The following is a 27,761-nucleotide window of genomic DNA, read 5'->3' as shown; positions in this document are numbered from 1 at the left end:
AGAGGTATAGAACAGTTGCCTATGTTCTATCAAGCTTTCTGACCCAGTCAGTTCTTGCTCCTGCTGTGTTTGTCCAGGTGTGTTCTCAGTTCCTTGCTTGGCTTTGGTGCAGTGGACAAATTCTGCTGTCAAGGCAGGAGAAAGTGAGTGCAGCAGTCTACCTTGGCATTATGGAGAGATTCTTTTGGGGGATTCCATTGTTACGGATGCTGGTCAGGTTGCAGAAACATTATGGCCTCACAGATTTTTATGAACCCTGTATGGACTGTGAAATATCCTTAATGCAAAAGTATACTTCACTATCAGAACACAAGGATTTCAAATCCCATTGTATTTTAAGATGCTACACAGTAGTTACAGAGTGTGTGTATGTGTGTGTAAGAGGTGAGCTGGAAATGTTAGTGATTAGGAGCATGAAGTTTGTGACTGGAAAGGAAAGAGGGCAACAACGGAGAAGGCCCTAGGCCTGTAAGAAGCTAGTAATGAGTGTCTAGAGGAGAATCAAGAATGATTCAGTTGCTTTGATGAATTATTCTGTACTATAGGCTCTCTGAAAGATGCGACTCTTTAAAGAAACTGATGACTTCCTCCTCTGTGCAGTCTCCTGTCAAAGTGCTCTGCCGACATCGGTGCTTTCCCAGTACTCTTATACAGAATACTGATGCTATTGCCTTTTTGTTTTCTTCAAAGATACTAAAACATTGGAGTGATTTCCAAGGTGTCATTGCTCCTGGTCCTCATTCTGAACCATGGAAGATATCTTCCATGATCATAGGTGTGACCTTTACTAAGTCTCCTCTTCTTCCTTTTCATTTTTGATTCAAGTTATCTGTGGAGAACAGGTATCTTTCTATATGGTTTTGTGTTGATAGTATGTACCATGTAGTTGCTCCAGCTGAACAGTGTGTTTTCAGGAGGGGTAGATGCCTTACTCCCCATGGGTCTCTTGGCTCAGCACTTCTATCACAGAGGCCTTCTCTGACTCCGTTTAGAGAAAGAAACTGCAGAACCAGAAACTGCACAGCCTTGCTGTGCTTTCACTGTTTCAGAGACTTTGTTCAGGTCTATGACACCTGTGTAGCTGCCTGTCACTGCCTTCAATGCAGATCCTCCAGATGTATGTTCCTGTGACCGAGAGCCAGGTTTGTCGAAGCCAAGCAAGGAACAGAGAATGCACCTGGGCAAACATGGTAGGAGGAGCATGGTGGGACAGGGTCAGAGAGAACTCCTTAGTGCTGGCCCAGTGGGTGCAGGTCCTGTCAGAAGTCTGCCAGCAGCTGGACCTCTCTGGCTATGGTTTAGTGATTTATGACAGATCTGGCTGGTGCTTTCTGTAGGAAAATCTCAGGCTTTAGATAAAAATTTGTAAGTTTGCCTGCCATTCTCAGTAATGTGACCTTCCTTCACAGAGAGAAGAATGGGGAGAATGTGTCCATCAAAATAAAAAGTTTCAGTCTTCCTTGCCTAGGAGCCTAACACTGATTTAGACCAACTCAAAGCTAATTTCTGAAATCAGTTGGGATATTTGGCCTCTAGCTGGCGATATCCATCAGTTGAGCAGTGAAATACTCACTTGAGACAAAAACAATGCTAGCACTAACAGCTCCTGTGCATAAGTATAGCCTCCATGATGTGTTCTTGTTCTAGAGTGGCCCAGTGATAGACATAAAATGGAGATCAGTCTTCTGAACTCCATCTGGAAAAAGAGTATGGAGAGCCTTGGGAACAGGGATCCCAAGTTAACTGGAAATTTCTGGGTGTACTAGAACCTGGGTTTGCCAAAGAGATCCCAACTGCCTGCTTAAGTAACACCATGTTGGGACCCAGATATGGAAAGCCTAGGCTGTATCAGCACTATTAAACAGCGCTGGGAAATACTTCCAGGCACAGAATCGTAGCTCTCTGTATTATTAGGACAGTCCCTGTTACATTTCAGCTTAACTAATCCTGTCTCACACAAGTCTCGGATGTAGTTTGTCAGTTCATGCAAACCGTGTACCACTCACAGTACATAGTTTACATGGTGACCGTGCTTTTCTGGAGGCCAGGCTGATTAAACAGCACAATTGTCTACCCTTCTGTACACGTTATCATCAGTGCGAGAAAATGTTCTACCTGTCTAATTTGTGAGTTTTAACCCAACCCTCAGGTTCAAAAACAGAACCAAAAGGCTGCATTCCTGTACCCTAGACCTTTCAGATCCAGACATGAACAATGACAAATGAGAACCAGTTCTTGAGGCCCCCTCCTTGCAGGTGGTGCAATGGCTAATGGGTGTTGCAGGGAGCTAGTGGAGACCCATGCTGGCCAGTATATATTTCCATTTCCCTCATTGTATGTGGGGAAGGAAAAAGCAAAGTCATTAGCTCATAAGTGGTTGCTGGTTGGTGGTACTGTTGCTACAGTATTTCTTTGTGCACATGCAAGGATTCGCTTCCATTCTCAAGCCAAACAGCCTAAGGAGATCCACAGCCCCATAACCTGAGCCAGAGCTACTGAGCCTCTGTCCCGAATGACAACACTGCCTGCTGTGTGCTGGGGTGAGCTCTTGCTGCTGGCTGCACAGCAGCAATCCATCTCCAGCTGAAACAAAGGAACGCAAGTGACAAGTGATCAGGACCCAGCCTGGGTCACTGATCAGCAAAGTTCTCACTGTTTTTTTTGTTTGGGGTTCCCCCCCCCCCCCGCCCATGAAAAGTCCATTTGGTCAGATGTCTCCATGGCAGCCTCACAGGAGGGGATGTTCTGAACTGGTGGATGGCAGCCAAAGTGGCTGCTATTGGCTAAGGGGCACTTGGCACAGTACACCCAGCCCTACCACTGCCTTCGTATAATCTCAGGAGCGAGGAAGAGGTGGAGAGAGGCTGTCTCCTCCCCGCATCCCACCTCTTCATTTAGGCTGTGCTAGAAAGAAATTACTCCCCCTTAAAACAGCCTCAGTGATTTCAGAGGAAGAGGGCCATTGGAGATTGGGCAGCAAGAGCCCCCAAGATGAGGATAGCCATCCTCCTGAGCCTTCTGTTCCACATGGCAGCTGCTTTTCACCAACTGTGAGTGATGCTGAATCAGCTTTTGTGCTTCCTGGTCTATCAGATCACCCCAAAGGGTAGCTGAGTCATTTACCTTGCCTCCCATGCATTAGATTGACTCCTGTGAGTTAAAATACAAGCCACCTTTTTGGGGGGCTTCCAAGTTAGACCTTAGGCCCAGGGATGTTTGCTTCTCCAGTTGCCATGCCAGATCAAATCACTGGTGTCTAGACTGCAAGATTGTTAGGCCACTTCTTCTGAAGACTGCAAGGGATGGTTTTGGGGAGTTTAGGAGTTAACTGCAGTAAGGGATTTGTAAGAGATTATAAGGCTGTACTTGAGCTAATCAAGCAGAAACTATTTCTAAAGTTATCAGTGAAGCAATCACTTTGCTGGGTTCACTGTTGCTTTTGATTATAGACTGCAGCTGTGGCACATTGCTGAGGAGTTCTGCAGTAGTGGGCTGCTGCAGGGAAGCTCTTTTGCATCTCTGAGCCCTCAACCTGATGCCATCTCTGATGTCTTCTTTCCCCTGCCCCAGACATTACCTGGTGGTGATCCCTGCAGATCTCCGCTATCCATCCACCCAAGTTGCCTGCCTCCATATCACCTGTTATGAAGCAAAGCTTCAAGTGAATCTAGTCCTGGAGCGCTCTGCAGGACGTGAGCTCTTAGCGCAAGAAACTATCCAGAAGGAGAAGACTTTCATGTGCGCTAAGTTCTGGGTGAGCCACTTGAGGCAGTTGGTCAGCACTGAATTCCCCTTCTGAATCTAATTTGTAAATTGGAAGTTATGTCTGTTAGAGTTTAGCACACTTCTGGATACATAAGAGGAACCCACCTGTTTCCTTCTTTTCCATCCCAGACCAGATGAAGCAGCTTTAGCTCTTCTCTGAAGGGTTTGCCCAGCTCCACAGCTAAAGCTTGGGGAAACAGTGGTTTGCATGACATACTGCAGTTTCTGTAGGAAGTCAGGCAGCAACTCGGCTCTTAGTAGATACTGAAGAGCAGTTGGGTGGAAATGGATGTGCTTGTTATTTTTAAACAGCATCTTAGAGCTGATTCATTGTTGGTGAGAAATTAGCAAAGATCTAGGATAAGGCACACATGCCTAAACAGTTTCCTTTCTATTATACAATATATTCTGTGCTGAGGCTGCTGGGGTCTTTGGTTGCTGGATTCAGGAAGACCTTCAGGTTGTCTTTTCTAATCTGGCTTTGTTACTTGTACATGCTGGGTAGTTCTGAAGGCCTAGCATTTAAGGCTGTGCTGCAGCTCGACCTCTCTCCTTTGATTCTCTGCTACCACCTGCCCATCTTCCTGACCAAATCTGAAGACTCAGAGGTGTCAGGCACCTGCTTGTCACCAGAGGCAAAATTCCTTAACCAGTGAGAAAAAGGATAGATTCCATGACATGCAGGGCCTCCTGCTTTCATGTAGGACTGAGTGAGATCTGGATGTGATCTGGATCCAGATATTGGAGGGGATGTCGTAGGACAGGTGGAGGGGAACTGGTTAGTTCTTCCACTTTACTCTCAATTCCTGCTCAGGGCCCCCAGAAGATTACCTGGGCGCTGAGTGCTCTCCTCTCCCTGTACAGGTTGCACCTCCAGATAATGGCACAGAGGAGATTGCCACCGTCAAACTGATCATCACAGGCGAAGCCATCAATGTCGAGGAGAAGAAAAAGGTCCTGATCCGCAAGGCCAGCAGTGGTACTTTCATCCAAACAGACAAGCCCATCTATCAGCCAGGGCAGACAGGTGAGAGCTGCAAATGGGAGCAACCATGGGCCCTTGGCTTTCTGCTGGTAAGACCATATGGAAAGCCTGCTATTGCCTGAAATTCATGGACAGCCCTAGCAGAAGGCCTTAAGACAATGTTTCTTGTTGATGGGATGTTTTCAGTGGCTGTAATATCCAGCTTGTAGTTACTTGAAGTTGCAGGAGGCAGTTGGTCATTATGGTATCTTACATGTGGGAACGTCCATGTCAGATGTTATCACAAATGTGTATAGAATGGAGACAGGAGCTAGGGAAACAAATAGAGCAGGGGTCTGTAGGGAAGGACTGAGATCTGATAAATATATTCCCTGATTTCCTTGCCTTCAGTGAAATTTCGCGTCGTGACTCTGGATGAGGAATTCATTGCACTCAATGATTCGGTAAGCCAGCCCTGGGGGGCTGTGGAAAAGGCTACCTTGTCCCATGCGTGGATCCTACTTCCTTTCTACCCTGCGTGGATCCTACTTCCTTTCTACCCTGCGTGGATCCTACTTCCTTTCTACCCTGCTCATCTGCCAAAGCTCCAAGTTTTCCACATTCATCCCTGGGCCAGGCTTGATGAGTGTCCAGAGAAGAATAGTAACTCAAGTAAAAGCTGGTAACTCAGGAAGATGGCAGAGGTGTACATGTCTCTTGCTCGTCTTGGTAAAATGGTTGTGCAAACACAAGCACGAGACATACTGATTCCTGATGTGATGGTGTCATGTGGGGAGTGAATAGTTTGCAAGTCAGATTTTCCTGGATGTGTGGTGGGGAGGGGTGCTCTTAATCTGGCTCCTACAAGTTGGAACATGGAAAATTCTGAATAGACATTATGAGAAACATTTTTATGACGATGATCAGATTTTGAAACAGGTGCCCAGAGAAGGCATTTTCATCCTTGGAGATGTTCAAAACTTAGCTGGAGAAGGCTATGAGCAATCTGTTCTAAGAAGACATGCTTCAGCAGGGTGTTGGACTAGATGACCTCCAGAGGTTCCTTCTAAACTATGTGATCCTATACCACTGTAACCCCATCAAGACTGCAGCTGAGCCACAGCTAGGTCTGTTTGGGTAGTGAGTTTACCTGATGGAGGACTCTGCCAGGAAGTCATTAGCAAGTGCTGGGTGACCTCCAGGTTGGCTTTTCATTTCCTTTTCTCCAGTCCTTACCGTAATGGACCCAGTCAGTATTTCTCCTTTTTGGTGACTTTTGTTTTACTTTATATCGTTGTAGTGCTCTAAGTTTCCAAATCACTAGTTGCACATCCTTCAGAGAAGGCTCTACATCTGAAGTACTTTGTATGTGTTGCTGGCATGTGTTTCTGTCTTCTAATGTTTTTGCCTTTTTCCCCCCCTAGATTTCCCTGTTTCTCCAGGTAAGTGATGCTGAAATCCAGTGTTGCAGTAATGTTGATGGCAGCCATTTCACTGGGCTATTCATATTCAGTTCCTGGTAAATTTTACAGACTTCAGAGTGGAGTAGTAGAACTTCAAGAGTTCTTAAACTAACTTACTCCTTACAGCTTCTTTTTTTATGCACTTACTTGAGGTTATGCTCCCAGTTACTTCAGTAGAAATCTGAGTTATTCTAGATTTGCAAGAGTATAGACAGATCAACTTAGACCTTTACAAAAAAAAGTTAAAACTGTGAAGGATCTTTCCTTGAGATCAGAATTTAGGTAAGTGTAGAAGGAGACTTGCATGCTGGGAGCAGAATCTGAGCATTATATTGTGTTCAAAATTTCTTGACTAGCCTATACCAAACCTGACTCCTTAGCAATAAAGCCTGATAGTTTTGCAGCACTGAAATCCTGAAGCTCGATTTCTATGGGATATGAATCTGTGAGTTGCTGGAACAACTGTTTCTTCCTTTCTTATGAGTGTAGGACCCTAAGAACAACCGGATAGAGCAGTGGCTGAATGTAGTCCCCCAAGACGGCATTGCAGATTTGTCTTTCCAGCTAAGTGATGAGCCTCTGCTGGGGACATACATCATCAACGTAACCAATGCGAAAGTGTATGGCAGCTTCTCCGTTGAGGAGTATGGTATGAGCATGTGGGGGATATGTCTGAGCTGCAGAGAGGACCTTGCACTCTTGATCCAGGAAGCTGGGTGTTTATTCCATGATAATCATCCTGGGAGCAAGTGGGAAAAGTAATAGCATCTGTCATAGAAAAGAATCTGAGCTGAGGCTCAGAAGAGAGACCTCTTTGGGACCTTTGGTCAGTGTATGGGAGGAATGTTGTGCATGGCCCCAGACCTTTGACATAGCTGATGCCTGCAGATCTCTGTGTCAGACAAAACAAAGTCATTTAGGATGGGCTTTTCCAGAGAGTATGAAGTCCAGGGCCATCCCACTTCTCTTTCGTCCCCTAATTAACTAGGTTGGGAGGCTAGTCTTCTCTCAGTGCAAATAGCTGTCAGAAGTGCAGGGACATGGACATGTTTTAGTTTGGGACAGAGCAATCAACCAGGGACTACACACAAATCTGTTAATGAAACAATGGAAATCTTCCCTTTCCCCTTCTCACAACCTTCCTTCTCCATTTCCTGGCTCCTGTTCCACCATAGTCTGTTTTCATGTGGATTCTCTGGAAAGGCTGTCCCTGGCCAGTGTTTCCTACAGTTCTTTGTTTTTCCCTTCCAGGGCTGACAAAATTTGAAGTGATCTTTGAGGTGCCAAATCAGATTTATGCACTAGATAAAACCTTCCCACTCCGGGTATGTGGCAGGTGAGGACTCCGCATGAAGGGATGGCCCTGTGTTAATTTCTGGCCTGATGAGCACAAACTGGCTAGGTAACCATGAGGAGCTCAGGGGAAATTTACTACACTTCAGTTATGGGAGGCCAGAATCTTGCACAGCAGCTGTTTGCACCCTAATGCAACACAAAACATTCCTATAACTATCCTTCTGGTACTCTAGTGCCCCTTTTCTAGAAAAAATCCACAAGTCTCTACACACAAAACCTGGGGGAACAACCTACCCTTTGACAGGCAGCCGTTTGTGGGGTAGAACGTGGCAGATGGTGCTCATCTCCCTGCAGAACAAACTCATGGGAAATGAAGGGAAGCTTTTCCAGATTATGCTCTAGTGGAAACTAGAGAGAGGCAAAAAGGAGTTGCCCCAGGTACAGTCCAAGGACAACGCTAGGGTTAACAGCCTTATGTAAAGGTGCTTTCTTAATGAAAGGCACTGTCTTAATCACCCATGCTTCTGCTCATAAGATGATGCATGCCTTCGGCATATCCTGGGGTTGTTGCAGGTGATGCTGATGTAAAGTGCAGAGCTCTGTGCTGAGTCAGCACCTACAACAGTCTGGTTTCCCAGAACAGATTAGTTTGGCCTTAATTATATCCAGAGTCCTTGATCTCCCATCACTGCAGTGCCCTAGCCTGACCCTGCTTACTGGGGCAGGGCTCCTGGGCCTGCTGTGTGGCCGCCACTCTTGTGCTGTATTGTATCTGTGAATAAGTGGTCTCTGGGGCTATGCAAAGCAAGCCCTGTGTTCTCTCACTGTGTATGACTGTCTCTTCCTTTCCCTGCTCCCCCAAACAGATACACCTACGGGAAAGGTGTCCAGGGGATGGTTCATGTGAAACTTTGTCAGAAGATAGCACCCTTCCTGCCCAGTGCTTCAAAACCTGATCTCTGTCAGGAATTTAACAACCAGGTGAGATGCTTAGCAGGAGCTGAGCAGTATTCAGAGACATTTGTGCTCAGCGCCAGGGTAAGGCAAGGCTGCTGGAGGCTTTAGCTGAAATAGTATTGATGTTACCCTGTGGTTTTGGCTGCTTGGCCACTGGTCTGCTGGTGCTGCCTCTTAGTAACTGTGCCTGGTGACTATGACTGGGTGTGCATCATGTGCCTGCTCCACCTCCTTGACTGCTATGTCGAAAGGCAAGCTCCCTGAGAGCGGGGATTTTGCGCTGCTGTTTCTGCCCTATTTGGGTAACTTCTAACGTAAGTGCCTTGCTCAGACCTTGTTTCCTCTCTCTGTACTTTCAGACAGACAAGACTGGTTGCTTCTTCACAAATGTGAGTCTGTCCTCTTTCAGCCGAGACTTTCGGTATTATCAGGACAGCATAGTTGTAGAGGCCTCGCTGGTGGAGGATGGCACAGGTAACTCTGGAAACGTCTCTGGGAAAAGGCATGTGAAGATGCACTAATCTTAGCACGAACACTGGAGACTTTCAGGCTAGCAAGGGCTCTGAGCTTTTTGAGCCCATCGAGGCCTGCCATCTAACTTCACAGATACAGACAGAGCCACCAGTTCCTGACGGCATAACACACTCACTCTGAGTGCCTGCGGTCTCAGGTGGTGAAGCTTAGGAACCTCTCTAAGGGCTAGAAGTAAGTGGGAGGAAGACTAGGTACTCAGAGCCCTGGGCAGATCATCTCCATGGTATGAAACGTGTTCAGCTGAACATCTGCATCAGTATTGCCAGTGGGTCACTCTGCAGGGAAATTGCTGAGGGGTGCTTGGCTTCCTTGCTCCCTCCCTTATGTTTCTGTCTTGCTGCTTTCATTCAGAGATACACGTCAATGCTTCCCATAAATTACTCATCTCCAAGACTGGCGGGATGGCCTTGTTTGGTGATGTGAATTCTTACTACCACACTGGAGAGATGTACAGGGGGAAGGTAATTCCCAGTTACAGTCCTTTGGAGGGGAGATGGTGAGCAATGCCTTCACAGTGACTGTTACCTAGCGTCTTGTCTGACCTCACCTCCAGCCAGGGGCTTGGGAGGGCATGAATGACTCCCAGAGACAAAACTCTTGAATTGTCAAAAGGGAGGAAAAAAACCCCAAGACTGCCATTTGCCAAATATGCCTCGAGTAGTAGTAGGTATGAGGATCCATATGTGGGGTACAAACCCAAACATTTGGAATTTCAGCAGCCGGGAGGCCTTCTGCTGTGAAGGGGTAGAGAGCACAGGGGTGAATGAACACGGCAGTGCAAGTGATAATAGGAGGTGACCAGCAGCAGTGTTGGTAATGTTGTTGGTAACTGGAAGGGTGACCTTGCTGTCTTTGGAAATGCCACTCCTGACTCGGAGAAGCAGGAGATTCTGTCTGCTGATTAGACTCTTTTGCACTTCTCTTGCTCTCAGATTAAAGTCATTGACTACCAAGGCAAGGCACTGAAGCACAAAAAAATCCTCCTCGTAGTAAGCTGTGGTGAGCAGCAATTTAAGCAGATGTACATCACTGGGGACTCTGGGACAGCTTCATTTAGCCTGAACACAACTGCTTGGAACAGCACCTTGGCCTCCCTGGAGGTAAGTGAGGAAGGGTCTGTCTTTTTGGCAGGGGTATACATGCATCTCAGAGCTATTTACTGCTCTGCAGACATCTCTCCTGTTCCTTCTTGAAGGACAGTAATTCAAACCTGAAACACCTCACCATGTTCTGGATCTTAGCTTCCTCTGAGAGCTTATTCTCTGGATCCCAGTTGCATTCCTCATGAACTCTCCACACAGAGACCTGTGCTATGGTGTTGCTCAGACCTGATCTGAGCTTCTTACCAAGCTGCAGCTGGGGTGATTTGCAGCTGACTTGCTTAACTAGAGAAATTAACCATGGGTTTTGTTTTGTCTCACCAGGCAAGTGTCCTGCATCAAGATTTGGATAAAGAGCCTGGGACAGTTGATTTGAGTTACCAGCGAGCCTCTCATTTCATACATCCATTCTACAGCACGAGCAGGAGTTTTCTCTCTATTGTCCGTGTGCCGAAAACAATGCCTTGTGGTAAAAAGCAGGCTGTCCAGGTGGATTTCAGGATTTACCAGGAGGACCTGGAACATGGGCCCAAACGTGTCATTTTCTCATACTTTGTGAGTTTCTGGGGAAGTGCTGGTGGGTGATGGCTCAAGGCACAAGATCAGCATCTCCTACAGATTCAAGCCTGACATGTGATAGATTTGGCTCAGCCCAGGACAGGCAGCTCATCCCACCATCATGGGGCTGGATCCTGGTTTCGATCCTGGGGCTGCTGTAATAGCAAGAAAGGCAGCACATTTCTTCTGGGCTATGCACAGGTGCAGGGCAGGTATTGGCCTTACCTGTCCTCCCCCAAGTCTCTTGATCCCCTGAGCTCTCCCTGCTACCTGAGAGTGAGTAATGCGCATATCCCTCTACCTGCCCCCATTTAATCTCCAATTTCAGGGTTACTTTGATGTGCACAGTGGTCTCAAAGACTATGTAACTGGTATTCCTTTCCTTTTCTGTATTCTTCCCTAGCTCACAGGGAAAAGAGGGATAGTCCATGCAGGTCAGAAGACTGTTTGGGTTGGGCTGCCAAGAAGTAAGTGCACTCTGCTGTTTCATGTCTAGCAAGCACTTGGTGGTCTGTGGTGTCCTGTCTTGTCTGGATATGTGGCATAAGCCTCTTTGCAATTTAGAGCTGGCTCACCACTTTTTTGTTGCATCAAGCAGCGTGCCTTTCCAGCTTTCATGTTTCCTTTACCCTCCTGCTTGGTACTTAGAGAATAATATTCAGCATTTCCCAGCCCACAGGCTCATCCTCTGTTTTCTTCATCTTCAAAGAAGTCTCCTTTTGCTGCCCCTGCAAGCAGCATGAAACTAAAGCCTTACCCTCTATCAAAACTCTCCTGCTTTAATTTGCAACTGTGTCTAAAAATAATCTTTGAGTAGTTAGGATGCCACACCTTATCAGTTTGATGGGTGTTGACTCACTGTTATCTACTTCTCCAGCTCTTTTTCTTTTTTTTTTTTTTTTTTTTTTAAAGCCTAAATAATAAGTACTTTGGAATAAAGGTCACCTCTTTGTTGGTGATGGGATGGGAGACGTTTGGTGATGGGAGGCTTTGAAAGTTATCTGAGACTCTCACTCTTTGTGGAGCTAAGCTTGAACTCCAAAGAGCTGTTTCATGTCCTGGAGGCAATGGACAGAACCAGGAAGTCTTTTGCTGGCCTTGAATACCAGATCCAGAGATGTGCTGATTGTTTCAGTGGTCTCCAGAAATCTCCTTGGTCCTGAAAGACTTGAGGAAAAGAATTAAACAGGCACATGCAGAATGGCAAAAGCTGATCAGAGTACATTTTCACTACCAAATCTATTTTCCCTTCTTCCCTCTCTCCTCCATCTAGTGCTGAAAGGGTTCTTCTCCATCCCTCTTACCTTCAGCTTGATTGATGCCCCAGCTCCAAGACTTGTTGTTTATGTTATCTTCCCTAATGGAAAAATCATTGCTGATTCTGCCATCTTCAGTGTCTCCATGTGTTTCAGAAATAAGGTAGGATTTGTGTCTGGGGCCATGACTAAATGTGTGAGAGTGTATGTGTCTGCTGTAATGAAAGAAGAGACTGAGGAGTACATAATATGTGTAGCTGTGTGTGGCTGATACTGTGTGGGATGCTGTCACGTGAACTACAGTATGTGAATGGTAAAGCGTGCTGTGATGTATGGAGCAAGTACATGTTGAGCATTGTGGGGACTGCTGCAATGTTTGGGAAAGGCAGAGAATTGCTGTGTCTGTCTCCATAGGCTTGTATAGCAACTGCAACGTGGTAGGATCACAGTAACCCAGCACAGGTTATTGGTGTGATTCCTGGGAGAGCTCAAGGCTGCTCTGCTGCTGCAGCAGACACTTACGCTCATTAGTATGTGGTGTTGGGAAGACAGCTGAAAGTGGCCGATGGAAGAAGTCCATTTTACTGGCCATCCAGAAAGGGCTGAGCACTTGTGGTCACTGTGACATCCATGGGAATCTGCTGTCTTGGTTGTGTCTTGCACTCCAAAGATGAACTTCTGAGGACTGGCACTAGCCCTGCTCTACAGCTGTTTATCTGCCATGGACAGTCAGATTCAAGCAAGAACAGGAAGCACTTCAGGAAACTAAGTCCAACCCCACAAAGAGCCTGGAGATAAGGACTAAGCTTATTTTTGATCTGGGGCTCCAAAAGGAGCAGAAAGTCAGCTGTGTGAGGTGTGTAATCATGGCTGGCTGGTTTGCTGGGTAAAGAGCACGCTGTGTTCTGACACAGGAATGTCTCCAGTACTGTTAGCTGCACACACTGATGGTTGCCCCTCTGCCATCTTTCCTGTTAGAACGTCAATGTGATGTTTTTTTAAATACCTTCAGGGGGGTCTGTGGGAGATTCCTCAGGTTTTCATCCAAGGCAAGTTCCAAGGACTTGCCTAGGATGGAAACTCTCTTCATGTAGGTTCCTTCACTGCTCAGGAAGTGGTATGGTGGCCAGCAGCAGAAATGTCACTTAACTATTGCTTGCATTCTTCCCATCCAGGTGGAGCTGGGCTTCTCAACGCCCCAGATCCTTCCTGATTCAGAGGTTGGTCTCCACCTTCTGGCAGCTCCTGGGTCCACGTGTGCTGTCTGGGCTGTGGATCAGAGTGTCCTACAGCTGAAGCCAGGAGAAGAGCTCAGCACCTCCTTGGTGAGTGAGCCTGCTCCAACTTCTTCCCTTCCCTTGTACTGACATGAGGAGGGAGGCAGACAGACAGGCCGTTGCATCTGTGCAGAGCTTACCTCCCAAGGAACTCAAAGCACTGCCCAAAAGGATCAGCAGCGCTCCCAGTGTGGCATGGGTAAGGATTAGGGGGCATGCATTAAGAAAGAGGCTGAACATCACTCAGAGCACCGGTGGTAAATGAGCTTCTGTTGTTCTGCCTCCTGTTCAATTCAGCAGGTTGTGCCAGCTCTATTAGAGGAGAGCCAGGAAAAAGTGACAGTGAGCCTGGGCTTTCTGGAATGCGTTCATGCACGGTAGCCAGGAACAATTCAAACAGGCTTGGATGTACGGCAGGAAGGAAATGCCAGGTTTTATTTGTGCTGATTTTTTTTTTTTTTGCTTTTTCTTTTCTTTTCCCAGATCTATGGGCTGTTCCCATCTGTTTATAACTCCAGGTATCCTCGCCAAGTGTCTGAAGATGATCATTCATGCGGGTTCCCAAATTCTGATGAGCCTGATGTGTTTACAGCATTCAGGGTAAAAATGGTTAATTTGATGAGTTGGGATAATTCATGAATTGAGGGAAGTGTGGCCCTCTGACTACCAATATCCTAGGAACGCTGTTACATACAGTACAGGGAACAGGCCCAGTTTAGGCCCTTGTAACTCACTTGTTATTTGAATAAGTGACTTGAAATTGTTGACCAAGAATAATTTTTTGTGCGGTTACTGCGCTTTGGTTGTGTGATTCAGGATGCCAAGGATGATTGGTTGCTTTAATTGAATTTCACATAGTATGCTTAATCTCCATAGCATGAGCAATTGCACTCTGCGGGCTGAGAAGGCATAGTACCTAAATGACCATGTGTTTGAAAAAGAATAAATTTGTCTGACTCAGGCCAGATGAATTAGCTCAGAAAACCTTGTTTGCCCGTTGCTGAGAATCTGAATAATTCCCTTTTCAATGAAGCAAGAGAATGCTTTGCCAAGCCAGAGGACAGCCAAGTCCCCACTGCGTGAGAGGACAAGAAGGCACAGGGTAGAGAGCAGAGAGGAGAGGACAAGCTTCTGGTGCATCAGTTCTTTTATTTCCTACAGGAAATGGGGTTGAAAATTATGTCCAACACCAACATCAGGAAACCCAGAGTGTGTCCAACCACTCCATCAACAACTATGCTGCAGGAAACAGTAATGTTTACTTCCAGGTCCATGTGGATGTTCACACAGCCCCATAAAACACATAACAGTAAGCATTTGCCAACTGTTTCTTCTTACATGGGATGCTCAGTCTTTCATGTGAAAGCAATCCCAGGTTTGAGCTGAGAGGCAGTACTTGCTGTAATTGCAAATGGAGGAGCGAGAGTGTTTCCTGTCTCTAAACCTGTTGTGCTAGTGTGAGGCTGCTTGGGGCTCATGGCTTCAGGCTCTGAAATGTTAGTCAGCTGTCTGGATCCCAAGTCTTACCTCTGAGGTGAGGGAATGGTTGCCCTTCCCTTGGTGCCTACAAATGCAAGTAAGGCCCACAGCACCTCTACTGTTTGAAATGAGGCAAGAAACTTTAAAATTTGGGATAGCACCTTTGGTTCCAGTGCTGTCCTTCCCAAGAGCTGACTGGCTGACCTGCAGCCTGAGCTGGGCTGGGGCCCCTCTGCTCTAAACCAGGGCCTGAGGACCCTGTGGTGACTGGGTCTTTGTTATTTCCAGTGGAGCATCTGACCACATCTACCTATCAGCCTACTATGTTTTCACCTGTTTCTTCAGCTGACGAGAAAGTCCACAAGCACTTCCCCAAAACCTGGATATGGGATTTGTATTCTGTGGGGTGAGTAAACTGAGCAGTGGGGTCTGGTCTGGGTGGCTTAGTGTGACTGGGAATGGCAGCAGATACTCAGTTTAGACCATTGGCTGCTGAGGAAGATGTCTAAGGACGTATGTCATGGGGCTCATACCTGTCAGGTTGTTTCTCATCGGAGCTGATGTCTGCATCAAATGCATTTTCTGGTACTAGATGATCATACAGAAGTAAAGTCCATCCATGGGAGGTGGGAAGATAGGAAAGCAGCTGTGGTGCAGCACAACAGCTTGGTTTACTGCCTACACTCTGCTTGTGGTAGCCCTGTGGGCTGGCATTTCCCAAACTGTGCTCACAGGATGTATTCTGGGATGCAGGGGAAGCTGATCTACACAGAAGTCTGTAACAGGACTAGGAGTTGTGTCCTATGAGAAGGGTTCATTGAGTACACAGGGTCTGCTGAGGGAGCTTTTGGAGATTTTTCATCTCTGACTTCAAGAATTCCTTGTCTGGAGATTGGAGTCTGGAGTCTGCTCAGGCCAGATGCCCCCCTATCTGTCCTCTCCCACCTTCACTGTCCTTCCAGCTACATTCATCCCTTCACTCCCTAGCACCAGGTATCTCCTTTGTGATTTATCCACCAGACCAATCTGTGCAACCAAAGGTCTCTGTGTTGTATGCGTTGCCTTCCTGTATGTGCCTGGCAAAAGCAAATGTCCCCAGTTATTGGAGTCAAATAATATAATTAGTTTTAGCTAGGGCTGGTTTTGTCTGCTGTGGTAGCAGCCACAGAACAGTCTGCTGCTTTCAGAAGTTGTGATGTGGGCACAAGCCAAGTCTCTGCCCTGTCTTCATGTTGGACTTTAAGCTGTCAGTGTTGCACAGGAAGGTGAATGGCTGGATCTGTTTCTTCTGCTGAGTTCGACTGATGCTGAGCCAGTCTTGTTGCTCTTCTGGTATCTGGCTGTCCATCCCTAGGCCAAGAAGAATAAAACTGCTGAACATCTGTAAAGCATTTTTAGATGTGCACAGGGCAAGTGCTGTCTGAGAAAAGCACTGAGTGTGATTGACGGCATCGTGCAGCCATGTAACCTATTGTCAAAAATGTTCTGCTGATATAAGCATCTGAGGCAGGCGTCCCTACTTCTACAAGCACCTACTTGTAACCCTGCAAGGGCTACAAGTTCAGCAGAGGTTAGAGGTTAGACTGAATTTAGGGGATGGGGTGCACTGGAGAGAGTGGCACAGACTAGGTCACCTGGTGCTGCGTACAGCAAGATTCAGATAAATGCTTCTGTTGCTGTCTACTTCTCAGTCCCAGTGGGAGCAGGAATGTCACTGTTACTGTGCCTAACACCATCACAGAATGGAAAGCAGGGATGTTCTGCACAGGACGTAACGGCTTTGGACTTGCTCCAACCTCCAGCCTGCTTGTTTTCAAGCCCTTTCTTGTGGAGCTCACACTGCCATCTTCTGTGATCCAGGGTGAGACCTTCATCTTGAAGGCCATAGTCTTCAATTACCTGCAGCGATGCATGAAGGTAGGTGAGCCCTGATAGGCTCTGCAAGAAAAGCAGGGTATGGGTAGGTAGGAGATGGCTGAAATCTATGGCCTGTGATGTTTATCATGTTACCGCCTGCCACCCCTGCTGCCCCTTCAGATCCAAGTGACCTTGAAGGAGCTTACACACTTCCAGCTGAAGCCATGCAAAGGCTGTGTCTACAACAGCTGCTTATGTGCCAATGAAGACAAGACCTTTCAGTGGACTGTCACAGCTGAGCAACTAGGTGAGAAGAACAGGGAGGCGGGGTGGTGGATTTTAGAAGGGATGGGACCAAGGTGGGCATGTTTTAAAGGAGTCGACATGGAGAGAGGAGTTGTTTGCCCTGTTAACCAGAGTGCTTGTTTGCATTCATCCTAAGGTCATGATTACTTGCCAGTCTATGCTAGCAGGTACAGAATCATGTAGGGCTCTGACCCACTTTGTTGTTGTCAACAGGTGACTTCTGTTGTATTACTGGGAAGTGCTTCCTCAGAAGATGTTTTATGTACCTAATTGTGTGTTATTTTCAGGGCTCGCGAACATCACCCTCACCACAGAGGCTGTGGCCACCAAAGAGCTCTGTGGTGAAGAGATACCATTTGTCCCAAACCAAGGACAGAAGGACACGATCACCAAACTCCTTCTTGTCCGGGTCAGATAAAATCTTCTGTTACCCAGACCTAAAAGTGGGCTTTGTGCAATTCCCAGATTTTGTGCGGGTTAATTTTGAGAGTTAGCCCTTGCTATTAAAGGCGTATAATTAGAATCTCAGGGCCTGAGCTGGGCCTGACCATGAGGGCTGATGGATGTGGGAGGTAGAGGGGTATCCTCCACTTCATACCATGGAAAATTTAAATATGTACACTTTTTTATGTCCTTGTTCCTGAGCTCTCTTCTGAATCTTACAGATTCTTACAGAATCAGTTTCACAGGCATTCAGAAGTTATGATATGTTTTCTTATCTGAAATGAAAACGATTGACAATAATTTACATTTTTATGTGATAGTGATGTTACGACTCTCCAGTCTGAATCAGGATTTTGCCCGTATCTATTTCTAATCCACTTGTAATCATGTTTATCTCCTGTGCAATCATTATAATGCTACTTTTATGTGCTCCAACAGCCAGAGGGAGTGTTGGTAGAAAAGGCTCACAGCTCCATCCTGTGTCCCAAAAAAGGTAGATTATTTTCTTTTTTCACCCTGCTCATCCCCTGCTTTCTGCCTAACCACCTCCTGGTTCTTTCCACTTGCTGAAATATTTTCTCCATCAACACGACCAAGCTACAGAAGCATACTCTAATTGTGGTGCCAGCTAGAGCTTCCCCTGGGTAAGATGTAAGGTCCAATCTTTTAGCATCAGCACCCCTGATACTAAGGTGATAGCTTGAGTCCTTTTTCACCTGTGGTAATAAAACCAGTCTTCTGTACATGGCGAGGCTGGAGGTCATGATTTAGGATTGCTGCTCCTGTCTTGAATTTTATGGTGTATGACAGGACCATTAGCAGATTTTGAGAGCATGAGGTGCATTGAGAAGACATACCTGCAACTGAAATCTGAAATGAGATGGAGTAACTTTTGTAAAGAAAAGCAAGAAGGTGGCTTTGACCACAGAGGGTTTCCAGGAGAAGATCCTCTGAGGCTCTTTAGAAGGAAGGCTGTTAGGATACCGCAGTCACAATGAAGTTGATGGAGGGAGTTGAGGGTGGAATGGGACAGGGGTTTTGAGGTCATCTGCAACCTCTGTGACAGGAAAATGCGATGTTAGCACAGAACAGTCTTGAACAGTCTCTGGGGATTTTGAAGGCTGTTTTCATCAGAATCTTTTTCTTTTTATCCTCCCCACACACCTTACCCTGCTGGTGTCAGGGAATCCAGCACAGGAGTCTGTGTCCCTGATGTTGCCTCTAAATGTGGTTGAAGGTTCAGTCAGAGCCACCCTCTCCGTCACGGGTAAGGAACTCAACTATGATAATACCTTTCCAAATCCCATATCTCTGAGTTTAGCCCTAGGAAGGCCCAAACCCAGAACTCCCCTGTGTGGAGGGTACAGTGGAACTGATAAGCTGGCTGGACAGAGGTGTCCCCAGACTGCTGTGCAGGGGCTACCTTGCCTGATGCACTGCTGGGAACGGGTCACAGGTAGGAGATGAATCCCCAAACCTCCTGCCCAGGTGGTGGTCAGGGTGCCTGTGCTCTGTTCTAGGTGACCTCCTGGGGACGGCACTGCAGAACCTGGACCACCTGGTGCAGATGCCTCACGGCTGTGGGGAGCAGAACATGGTGCTGTTTGCCCCCATTGTCTATGTGCTGCAGTACCTGGAGAAGACAAGGCAGCTGACCCCTGAGATCAAGGAGAGGGCAACAGGATTCCTGCGCAATGGCAAGGACAACAGACCCACCTTGCTCCTCTGCCTTCCCCTGTGTCCAACCTACCAGTGGTTGCCTACTCCCCTTCCCCCCCGAGCGCTCAACCACTTATAATGTTAACACCACCCCATTCATTCCCTGCAAAGTGACCTCACTGCAAAAACTATTCTGAGCACTAATGTCCTATCCTGCTTCCCAGGGTATCAGATACAGCTGCAGTATCAACACCCTGATGGTTCCTACAGTGAATTTGGTACCAAGGATGAGTATGGTAACACTTGGTAAGTTCTTGGCTCGCTCTCTGATGTCTACCTACTGTCTGACAGCCTGGAGGTGGGCAGCTTTCTGCTTCTTGAATCCCTTCCATCCTATTGGACCCAAAGTGTACCAGATGCTTTGTGAGCTAGGGCATCCCACAGGCGTGCAGCTGTCCTTGGGACGAACTGTCCTCGGACCAGCAAATAAGGAATAGCAGAACAATAGGTGAGGAAAGACCCACCAGTTTTAAATTCCCACTTTTTTTTTCCCCCTCAATTTCTGCTTAGATTCTTTCTTTCCACTCATCCTTCCCTCTCATTGACTCCATCTCTTTCTGCTTCTTTCTTCCCTCTCATGCCTTTTTTTCTGTTCTCTCTCAACCAGGCTGACTGCATTTGTGGTTAAATGCTTTGTCCAAGCCAAGTCTTACATTTTCCTGGACAACAGGATCATCCAAGCTGCTCTCACCTGGCTGGAGTTCCACCAGCTTCCCAATGGTTGCTTCAGAAATGTGGGCCAACTTTTCCACACAGCCATGAAGGTAGGAACCGGAGCACCTTGAAGGACAACTCAAAGCAGTTCTTGCTAAGTATACTGGTGATTGTTTAGTTCACTTTCCTGTATTGTTCCGCTTTCTTGTGCGGGAGCAAGCCAGGGATAGGTAAGACCTTTACTGAAAAGCTTCAGGTGTTTGTGTATTAACTTTACCAGCTTTTTGGGTGTTTATGCTTTTTGTAGGGAGGTGTGGATGGGGAAGTCCCCTTGGCTGCCTACATCACTGCTGCATACTTGGAGGCAGGAGAGACACCAGAGGTAAATATTGGGATTCTTTGCCATGATTTTGCCTTAAGATCTGAACCCTGAAGAGCTTAGTTGCGTCACTGAAGCAGACAACAGAATGTCTTGGAGAGGTTTGTGGACAAAGTGATAGGGTGGGGGAGGAAGAACTTAACACTTCTCAGGAAAAAGCCTCAACTATCCCTTGCGGAGGACATTGCTGACAGAGGAGAAGGTGAGTTTAGACTGTAGGGAGCCACTGGAGTTCATGGCTAGATATTATGCCCATTTCCCAGGCTTTGGTTGCTTACTGTTGCTCCCCTTCCTCCATTCTCCTGCCCCCTTGTACTACACACAGCTGAGAGCTAGTGTGAGTTGTTACAGAGGAGAGGTCAGTGTAGCTGCTCCCACAGTTAAGTAAAGAGCCATAATGACATTTTTAATGTGTTTTAGCTTCCCAGAAAGTGGAAGTCTGGGAATGGAGTGCTGTAGGGAGATAAATGTGAAGTAGGACAGCTGTAATTGCACACCTAAGTAATAACAAGAGGGAATTCTTACATGTGCTAAAGATCATAACTAATTACTCTGTGGTACTGGCAGTTAAAAAAATATAGTCAACTTGATGCAGAAATGCTATTGCTATAGACTTTGAGAAGCAAAATTCTCCAGAAATTAAAAATGTGAAAGAGCAGTGCTTTTCACTGCAACTGAAAGCAAGGGCTTAGGGAAAAAAAGGAAGACAGATGGAAAATAACATTCTTTCTGGTAACAGATGTCCTTCAGGTCACCTTTTTTTCACGACAAGGACAATTAAGTGTTGAAACAGGTTGCCTAGAGAGGTTTAGTTGTCTCTGTCATTGAAGGTTTTCAACTGGTTAAAACCCTGAGCAACCTGGTCTAATCTCATAGCTAACCCTGCTTTGAACAGGAGGTTGGATTAGAGACCTTCAGAGGTCCCTCCCAATCTGAATTATTCTATCATTTGGTAATTCTATGAACTGTCTGAGTTTTGGCTGACTTTCATCAAGGAGGCTTTTCATGAAACTGGATGACAAATATTTGACATGTACTGTGCTCTGCAGCAGAATGAAACAAAAGGACAAGAATGAAACAAAAGGACCTTCATCCTGGTATAAAATTAACATAGAGTTTGTTGTAGGTCTTAGGAACCAGTTTTGTCATTTGGGAAGGAAAGCAAAGAGTTACTGAGAAGAGACCAGACTGTGCTCCAAATCCCTGAGTAAAACCCTGAAAGGGAGACAAACAGGACCTCAAAGCAATTTGCATGATGAGCTAGTGGAAGCCACTCTGTCCTGAATGAATCCACAGAGGGTGACTTAGTGCCCTGATAGTGGTGATGATAGAAAATTTAGGCTACCACAGGGTAGGAGACCTCATGGGATTCCTAATGTTCCAGAGAAGATGACAACAGTAGTAGCTCAGAAAGGATTGTCCATGGAGTGAGGAATGATTTGTTGCAGAAACAGGTTTGTTGATGTGAAAGTAAGCATACAGTGATTCAATTGGACATACATGCATAAACCATTGCTTGCAAAAAAAATGCTTGTGATTGATAATGGAAGGCACTCAAAAGTACCAACAAATAGGTAAAAATACAAGTCTCACAGTAGTTATCCTAGCCCCAGTGAAGGAATTTGCTGAGTAGGTCTGTAGGTAGATGAAGTGGGAAACACAAAGCACACCATAGCACCCAGGAAAAGAGTGTGCTTGAATGTGTTCTAAATGTTTTTACAAAGAATACGCAATCACTGCAGGTGAAAATTCTGAGAGTTTGAGGATGTCCTGCTAATGCACTCATGATGTTCAGAACAGACCCTACTTTCCCTTACAAGCATACCTAAAAGGCTTGTAAAAGTCATTAGGAGTTAAAATGCAAGGAAAAAGCTTGGAGATATTTTACACTGTCCTGAATGAACTTACTTACCTTAAACCATGGTTTACATGACAAAAAATCTAGACAGATACAAACAGCTCTCTACACCCACTCTGTGTTGGAAATTGATCTCTCGGAACAAAACAGATTGTTTATGTTGACTGCAGAAACAAATGACGTAGAGTAGCAGTTTCTTAGCTGGCACGTAACTGCTCCCATGGAAGCTAAATGCACTTAGGACTGCTATTGTCAACACCAGGATGAGCACAGTAAGTGTGAAAACACTTCCAATAGAGTGGCGCACTCAGTTCTTGTGTTAGTTTCACCAGAAGACACCAGAGCCAGATGAGTTACAATACGTGTCAGGCTGTTCCTAGACAAAGTATTAAGATGTATGATAACAGTCAGCACTTCACAGGTGGTACGTGAAGTGTTTTTCACTTGAAGTTTGGTAGTTCTACAAAGACTAGTGCTGTTACCTCCATTTTAACTATCTATCTCAGAAAGTGAGACGTTTAAGAAGGAAAAGGAGTAATAAAGGAGCCTCTGAACAAATTCACAAATGTAATTCTACTTAGGTCTGTTCAGTTACAAAGGTTACTGTGCTCCTTGCAGTTATTATATTTAAGGGCAAATAGAAAAGTAGGACTTCTGAAATGATGGGAGCTTAACTTACTGCTTCTGCTGGGCTTCAACAAGAGAGAGCAACCAAAAAGCATCAGTTAGATCCTGGGAACTTCTGGTACTCCATGAGTAGATAGTATGAGCATTTCTGAGAATTGGTGACTTCATCCAGCAATACTACTTCACCATCTAGTGAGCACAAAGATGACACTGCCATAACCTTTTTCTCTTTCCCCTAAGGGAAAGAAGTGAAGAGCATGTCACATGTCAGAATAAATCTCAAATGTAGCCCTTTTGTGATCCTTATAGCCAAGAGGCCACTGGAAGAGGAGAAACCACAAAGTGCTGTAGATGCACACAACCACTGCAAGCTTTTGGCTTATGTTTGGAATAGCATAGCTGAATGCTGGAACACAATGTTGCTGAGACCAGTGGGTTTGCTGCCTCCTCCCAACAGCAGTACGGGTGTTCCAGGTGAAAATGGAAATCCCAGCGACCTTGTAAGGCACTGTAGAGGTGAATTGAACATAGTAATCTTGGTTAGCAGGCTGGGTGTAAGCATTTGCAATTGTGCGTTGTTGCTCTTGTGTTCAGACTTGGAAAGTAAGGTCTGGTGGTGTTATTCCAGCAGTAAGGCATTCACTTCATTGAGAGCGCACTGCTGAAACCCATGACGAGCTTGGGACGGTCTGTCAAGCACCTTGCACCAGGGGCTGGAGACACTGCTTACTGGTGCTGCACTGATACAAAGAGTGCGGGCTCGAGCACAGAGACACCTGAGGGAATGTGTGGGGTGCTTTCTGTGCTAATGCATCCTTCTGCGCATCCTTCTGCTTGTGTACCTCGGTGTTTGCCTGCCTTGTGTCTTTGTGTGTGACCAACACCCGTGTAACTCTTCTCTGTAGAGTACTGTGGTGCGCAAAGCTCTGGGCTGCATCGCTCCTTCCCTTCCCGAAGCTGCCAGCACTTACACCCAGGCCCTGCTGGCCTACACCTTTGCCCTGGCTAAGGACTCTCAACGCACACAGGAGCTACTTGATATGCTTGATCAAAAGGCAATCAGAGCAGGTACGGGAACCTCAGTGCCAGGTGAATATCAGAGAAGGGACAAGTGACCTTTCTGAGCCCTTGGTTACATGCAACCTTGGAAGGACCACAGCCTTTTAAGTCCTTCACTAAAGAGAGTTTTCAGACAGCCAGTCTACAACTCAAGGTATGTGCTGGCAATACTGCGGTGTGGGTGCTGATCTCCTTCAACCCTATCATCCTTTTCTGGTACCCAAAGTGGAGATTGGGCTCCAAGAGAAGTGGGCTTTCTTATGCAGGAGTGCAAAGCACCAGAGAGGGAAGCAAGCTGGCAAGCTGCCCCGCTTCTTGTTAGTCCCTGACCCCCAGGACTGGCTGGTGGGTAGCTAGCTAGTATCAGGTAGTTAGTAGACCTGACAAACAGGACAATGGAGAAGTTGGATGTCTGGGAGGTACTGTGTATGCAGGTTATTGGCATATTAGTTTTTGTATATCGCCTCAGTGTGTAATATAGAGTGTTAGGTATTGCAAAATATTGGGATTGCAGTTCACCCAGTGACATAATGACCCAGCCAAGAGGCATTTACTCAGTCATCTTTGCAGACACAAGCCACTGTACCTCCCAGGCCTCAGGATTTCTTTCTTAATGCCATCTACTCCCTTCCTTTCCCAGGTGGGCAGATCCACTGGAGTCAGACCTCATCCAAGCCCAGACCCAGCACCAGCCCTTGGTCACAGCCACTGTCTATGGATGTGGAGTTGACAGCCTATGTTCTCCTGGCCCTGCTTTCCAAGCCAAATGTCACAGGCTCTGATCTCACCACAGCCTCTGGCATCGTCACCTGGCTCACCAGGCAGCAGAATGCCTATGGAGGGTTTGCTTCAACACAGGTAACTCGTGGCCAGGGAAGGTGATGTTGCTTGAGAAAGAACCTCTGCACAATCTATGCAAGTGTGAACGCTTTGAGGAAAGGAGCCTTTGTACATGGAGGTCCTCAGGACAGCGAGTTCAAGTGTCTTTGGGTCTCAGAGCTGCAAATGTAATTGTTTCTTCCATTTTAGGACACAGTAGTTGCCTTGCAGGCCTTGGCGAAGTATGCAGCACTGACATACAGCACAAAAGGGGTTGCAGAAGTGAGGGTGAGGTCCCAGAGAGGCTTTCGGAGGAAGTTCCAAGTCTCCTACCGGAACCGGCTATTGGTGCAGGAGGCAGCACTGACAGAAGTCCCAGGAAAGTTCTCGGTGCAGGCCCACGGGAGCTGTTGTGTCTTTACCCGGGTAGGTTCTTGCAGACTCTGCTGTGACAACCCTCTGCTCATTATCTTACAAAAACCAAAAGCCTCCGTTGCAGCTCTAAGCAAGGAAATGTGCATTAACTGATCTTTAATCCCAGCCTGTTGCCAATGCAATAAACCTGTGTGCTGTAGGAGACTCAGAGACAGAACGTGTCCAAATGTGAGGACAGTGGTGCTTCCATGGCTCTCAGGGTATTGGAGGATGGAAGTGTTGTATAGTGGTTGCACTGCTGTGTGCCTGACTTGCACAGTTTCAAGGAGAAGGGTGAGGAGAAGGAGCCCCAGCTGGAAGGATCATGGAATGTTTCCAATCTGAATGACCTTTATTTTAGGTACTGGGATGAGTGTGCTCGTGGTGTATGGTTTATTCAGTCACTGTCTGGAGTCTAATCTTGAGGATTAGAATAGTGAAAAAAAGGTATGATAGATGATGTTGAACTAATTATCCATGTCTTATTCTGTCTTTTCGTCTCTCTCTGCAGATGGTGCTGAGGTACAACACGCCCTCCACACAGGTTTCCACATCCTTTGCCTTGCGAGTGAAAACCGAGCCAGCCAATTGCACCGATGCTGATACACACTCTGTTACTGTCTATGTCAATGTCAGGTGACTCTAAAGACACAGCTCCACTTGGGAAGGAAAGCCAGGCATGGCTGAGGGGTACTTCGTGGCTGCAATGGAGGTACCAGGCAGTTTCAGCAGAAGGTCAAGATGGAGAAAGAAAGATACAAGTGTCTTGGGGGAAGGGGAAATGTTTCTGAGGGCTTTGGTTCCTGCTAGGGAGAGGAGTGCAAGTAGTGAGTTCAGGTTGGGGATGCTCAGAGCAATGCAGCCATCATCTGCCACCTGTGAGAGAGAGCAGTGACTGCCCTGGCCCCGGTACTGGCTGGGCTGCCTGGCTCAGGGTCCTGCACACAGGATATGGTGTGTGTGTGTGGGGGAAGCTGAGAGAGACTCTTTTTGATCTTCTCGCCCAGGTACACTGGGAAGAGATCCACTTCCAGCATGGTGATCGTGGAGGTGTCCCTACTGTCTGGATTCGTCCTGGCTCCAGGATCTGGGATGTCTGTAAGAAGCCTGGAATCAGATGGTGGTGTGGTGTCTGTGGGACCATCCATGCCCAAGGAGAGGGGGAGGTTGCATAGCAAGGTGTTGCCTGTCTCTTGAGCAATCTCACCATCCCTTCCCCTCTGCCACACATCAAACGTGAACATGTACTGTTGGCTCTCTCATTGTGCCATGAGGATGGTGATCCTTCTGACCCAATTCACTCAGCATATCCTTGACAGCTAAGTAGCCTAGGTTCCTGTCCTTGGGTTTTGCAGGAGCTGAGTGGCCCTGCAGGGAGATCAGCCTGAAGGGCTGAGAGCCCAGAATAAGTCTGGAAGTGAGTGAATGAGAACCTGCTCACTCAACCTTAGATAAACTTTGTTGGGATGTCTCACACTTGCTTTTCAAAAGACGCAACTAAATTGCTTCCTCTGCTCTCCTGTCCTAGCTGCAGCATTGGCACCCTGTGAGAAGAACTGAGAAAACAAAAGGAGGTGTTGCCATCTACTTGGACAAGGTATATGCGTGCTACTAGAGAAGCTGCAGGAGTGGAGGACAGTGGCAGAGTTGTGTGGGGCATCCAGGACTGGGCTAGCAGAGCAGGTTATTGAAGATTCATCTTGAAGTCCTGCCTTTGACTCCACAGAGTTGTTATTGCTGATCAGTAGGATCAAATTTAGGTGAGGAATAAAGAGAAGAGCTTGTAAGTGAAGTATCATTTGCTCTTCTTCCCCAGCTGAGCCATAAATCTGAGACATATGTCTTGCATCTGGAGCGGGAGATTGGGGTGACCAACCTGAAGCCAGGCCATGTCAGGGTCTATGACTACTACCATCCAGGTGAGTGTGGAACCCAGGGGAGATGGGGTGCCAGGGCTGTCTGAGTGTTTGCACTTGCCTCTGTGCAAGGATAACTTAGGTCTCTCCTGTCTTGTTGCAGAGGAGCAGGCCCTGGCTAATTATAATGTCTTCTGCATCTGAGGTAGGTGTGAGTCCCTTCCTCAGGCTCTGTACAGACCTAGCAGCCTTGTGATGTTTCCTCTGCAACCCAGCCACCTCTCTCTGTCCCAGAGGAACCCTGTATATCTCTGATTCAGCATGTTCCTTTCATCTAGGACTACATCTGGAATTCCCTAGGCCTTCAGGGGCTTTAATCTCTGCCTTGTTTTCTGGACTTTGTAACATAGTCTTTGCTGGATTGCCCTGTAGGCGGGACATGAAGTGTTTAACATGTGGCCATGCTGTGAAGCACTAGTCGTGCATTTTCTGGCACTCTCTGCAGGGTTCTCTGGGCTGGTAGAGTGCATGGGATGCCTGCCAGCTGAGTGGCAGTGCTCATAGATGGTTTGCACTGTTCCAGAAAAACTTCCAAGCAGAATACAGTTTCAGCTTACACTGTTTGGTTATGGAGAGTCCCACCTCTTCCTGGGAAAAGGATGAGATAAAACAAGATCAAACCAGAGAAACTCTTTCCTTTAGAGTCCTTAGCGAGAGCCTGCGCTCCCTAGTTGTTAGCATCCCAGAGTTAATAATTTGGGTCATATTATTTGCTCTCTGGATTACACCTCCTCTCCTTTCTCCAAGAACTTGGTCTGCTCCCTCACTGTCCATTGTTTCAGCCCACAGGGATCCCACTAGTGCGAGATGCCATAGGACAGCAGGGCTGCTGCATTATTGCTTCTGGTATGACGGGGTGTGCGTCACCTGGAAAGTCACATCTCAGTGAGCTGGGGCTAATCTCAAGTTCGATTTCAGGACTAAACCCAGCCCAAGCCATCCTGCTCATCCTGACAGCCATTTCCTGGTGAATTCTTTGGGGTGTCTGATTAATTCTAACTGTTTTAATCCAGGGATTTTCTTGCTTGTAAAAGAATAAAAACAAAATATAAATCACAAA

The 27,761-nt window shown here is 46.8% G+C and overlaps 1 protein-coding gene across 1 annotated transcript; it reads left to right on the top strand.

Annotated features, from left to right (window-relative positions):
• On the top strand, nucleotides 1–27,761 carry LOC104636511 (alpha-2-macroglobulin-like protein 1). Its single transcript, XM_075761925.1, has 36 exons — nucleotides 1–3,050; nucleotides 3,571–3,754; nucleotides 4,630–4,792; nucleotides 5,141–5,193; nucleotides 6,154–6,171; nucleotides 6,682–6,841; nucleotides 7,444–7,528; nucleotides 8,355–8,469; nucleotides 8,805–8,919; nucleotides 9,331–9,440; nucleotides 9,912–10,079; nucleotides 10,404–10,634; nucleotides 11,041–11,104; nucleotides 11,911–12,056; nucleotides 13,069–13,218; nucleotides 13,654–13,770; nucleotides 14,332–14,479; nucleotides 14,938–15,055; nucleotides 16,341–16,566; nucleotides 16,687–16,813; nucleotides 17,100–17,221; nucleotides 17,695–17,749; nucleotides 18,440–18,523; nucleotides 18,777–18,953; nucleotides 19,140–19,221; nucleotides 19,583–19,739; nucleotides 19,937–20,011; nucleotides 23,399–23,561; nucleotides 24,193–24,410; nucleotides 24,582–24,797; nucleotides 25,297–25,421; nucleotides 25,793–25,883; nucleotides 26,314–26,382; nucleotides 26,602–26,704; nucleotides 26,805–26,846; nucleotides 27,484–27,761. Exons 1-35 carry the CDS (start codon nucleotides 2,992–2,994, stop codon nucleotides 26,843–26,845), a joined length of 4,335 nt encoding a protein of 1,444 aa, XP_075618040.1. The 5' UTR covers nucleotides 1–2,991; the 3' UTR covers nucleotide 26,846; nucleotides 27,484–27,761.

This window comes from Balearica regulorum, chromosome 1, assembly GCF_011004875.1.
Source record: "Balearica regulorum gibbericeps isolate bBalReg1 chromosome 1, bBalReg1.pri, whole genome shotgun sequence".
Taxonomy (NCBI): domain Eukaryota; kingdom Metazoa; phylum Chordata; class Aves; order Gruiformes; family Gruidae; genus Balearica; species Balearica regulorum.
The sequence above is the reverse complement of the archived record's forward strand: the minus strand, read 5'-3'. Positions and strand labels throughout refer to the sequence as shown.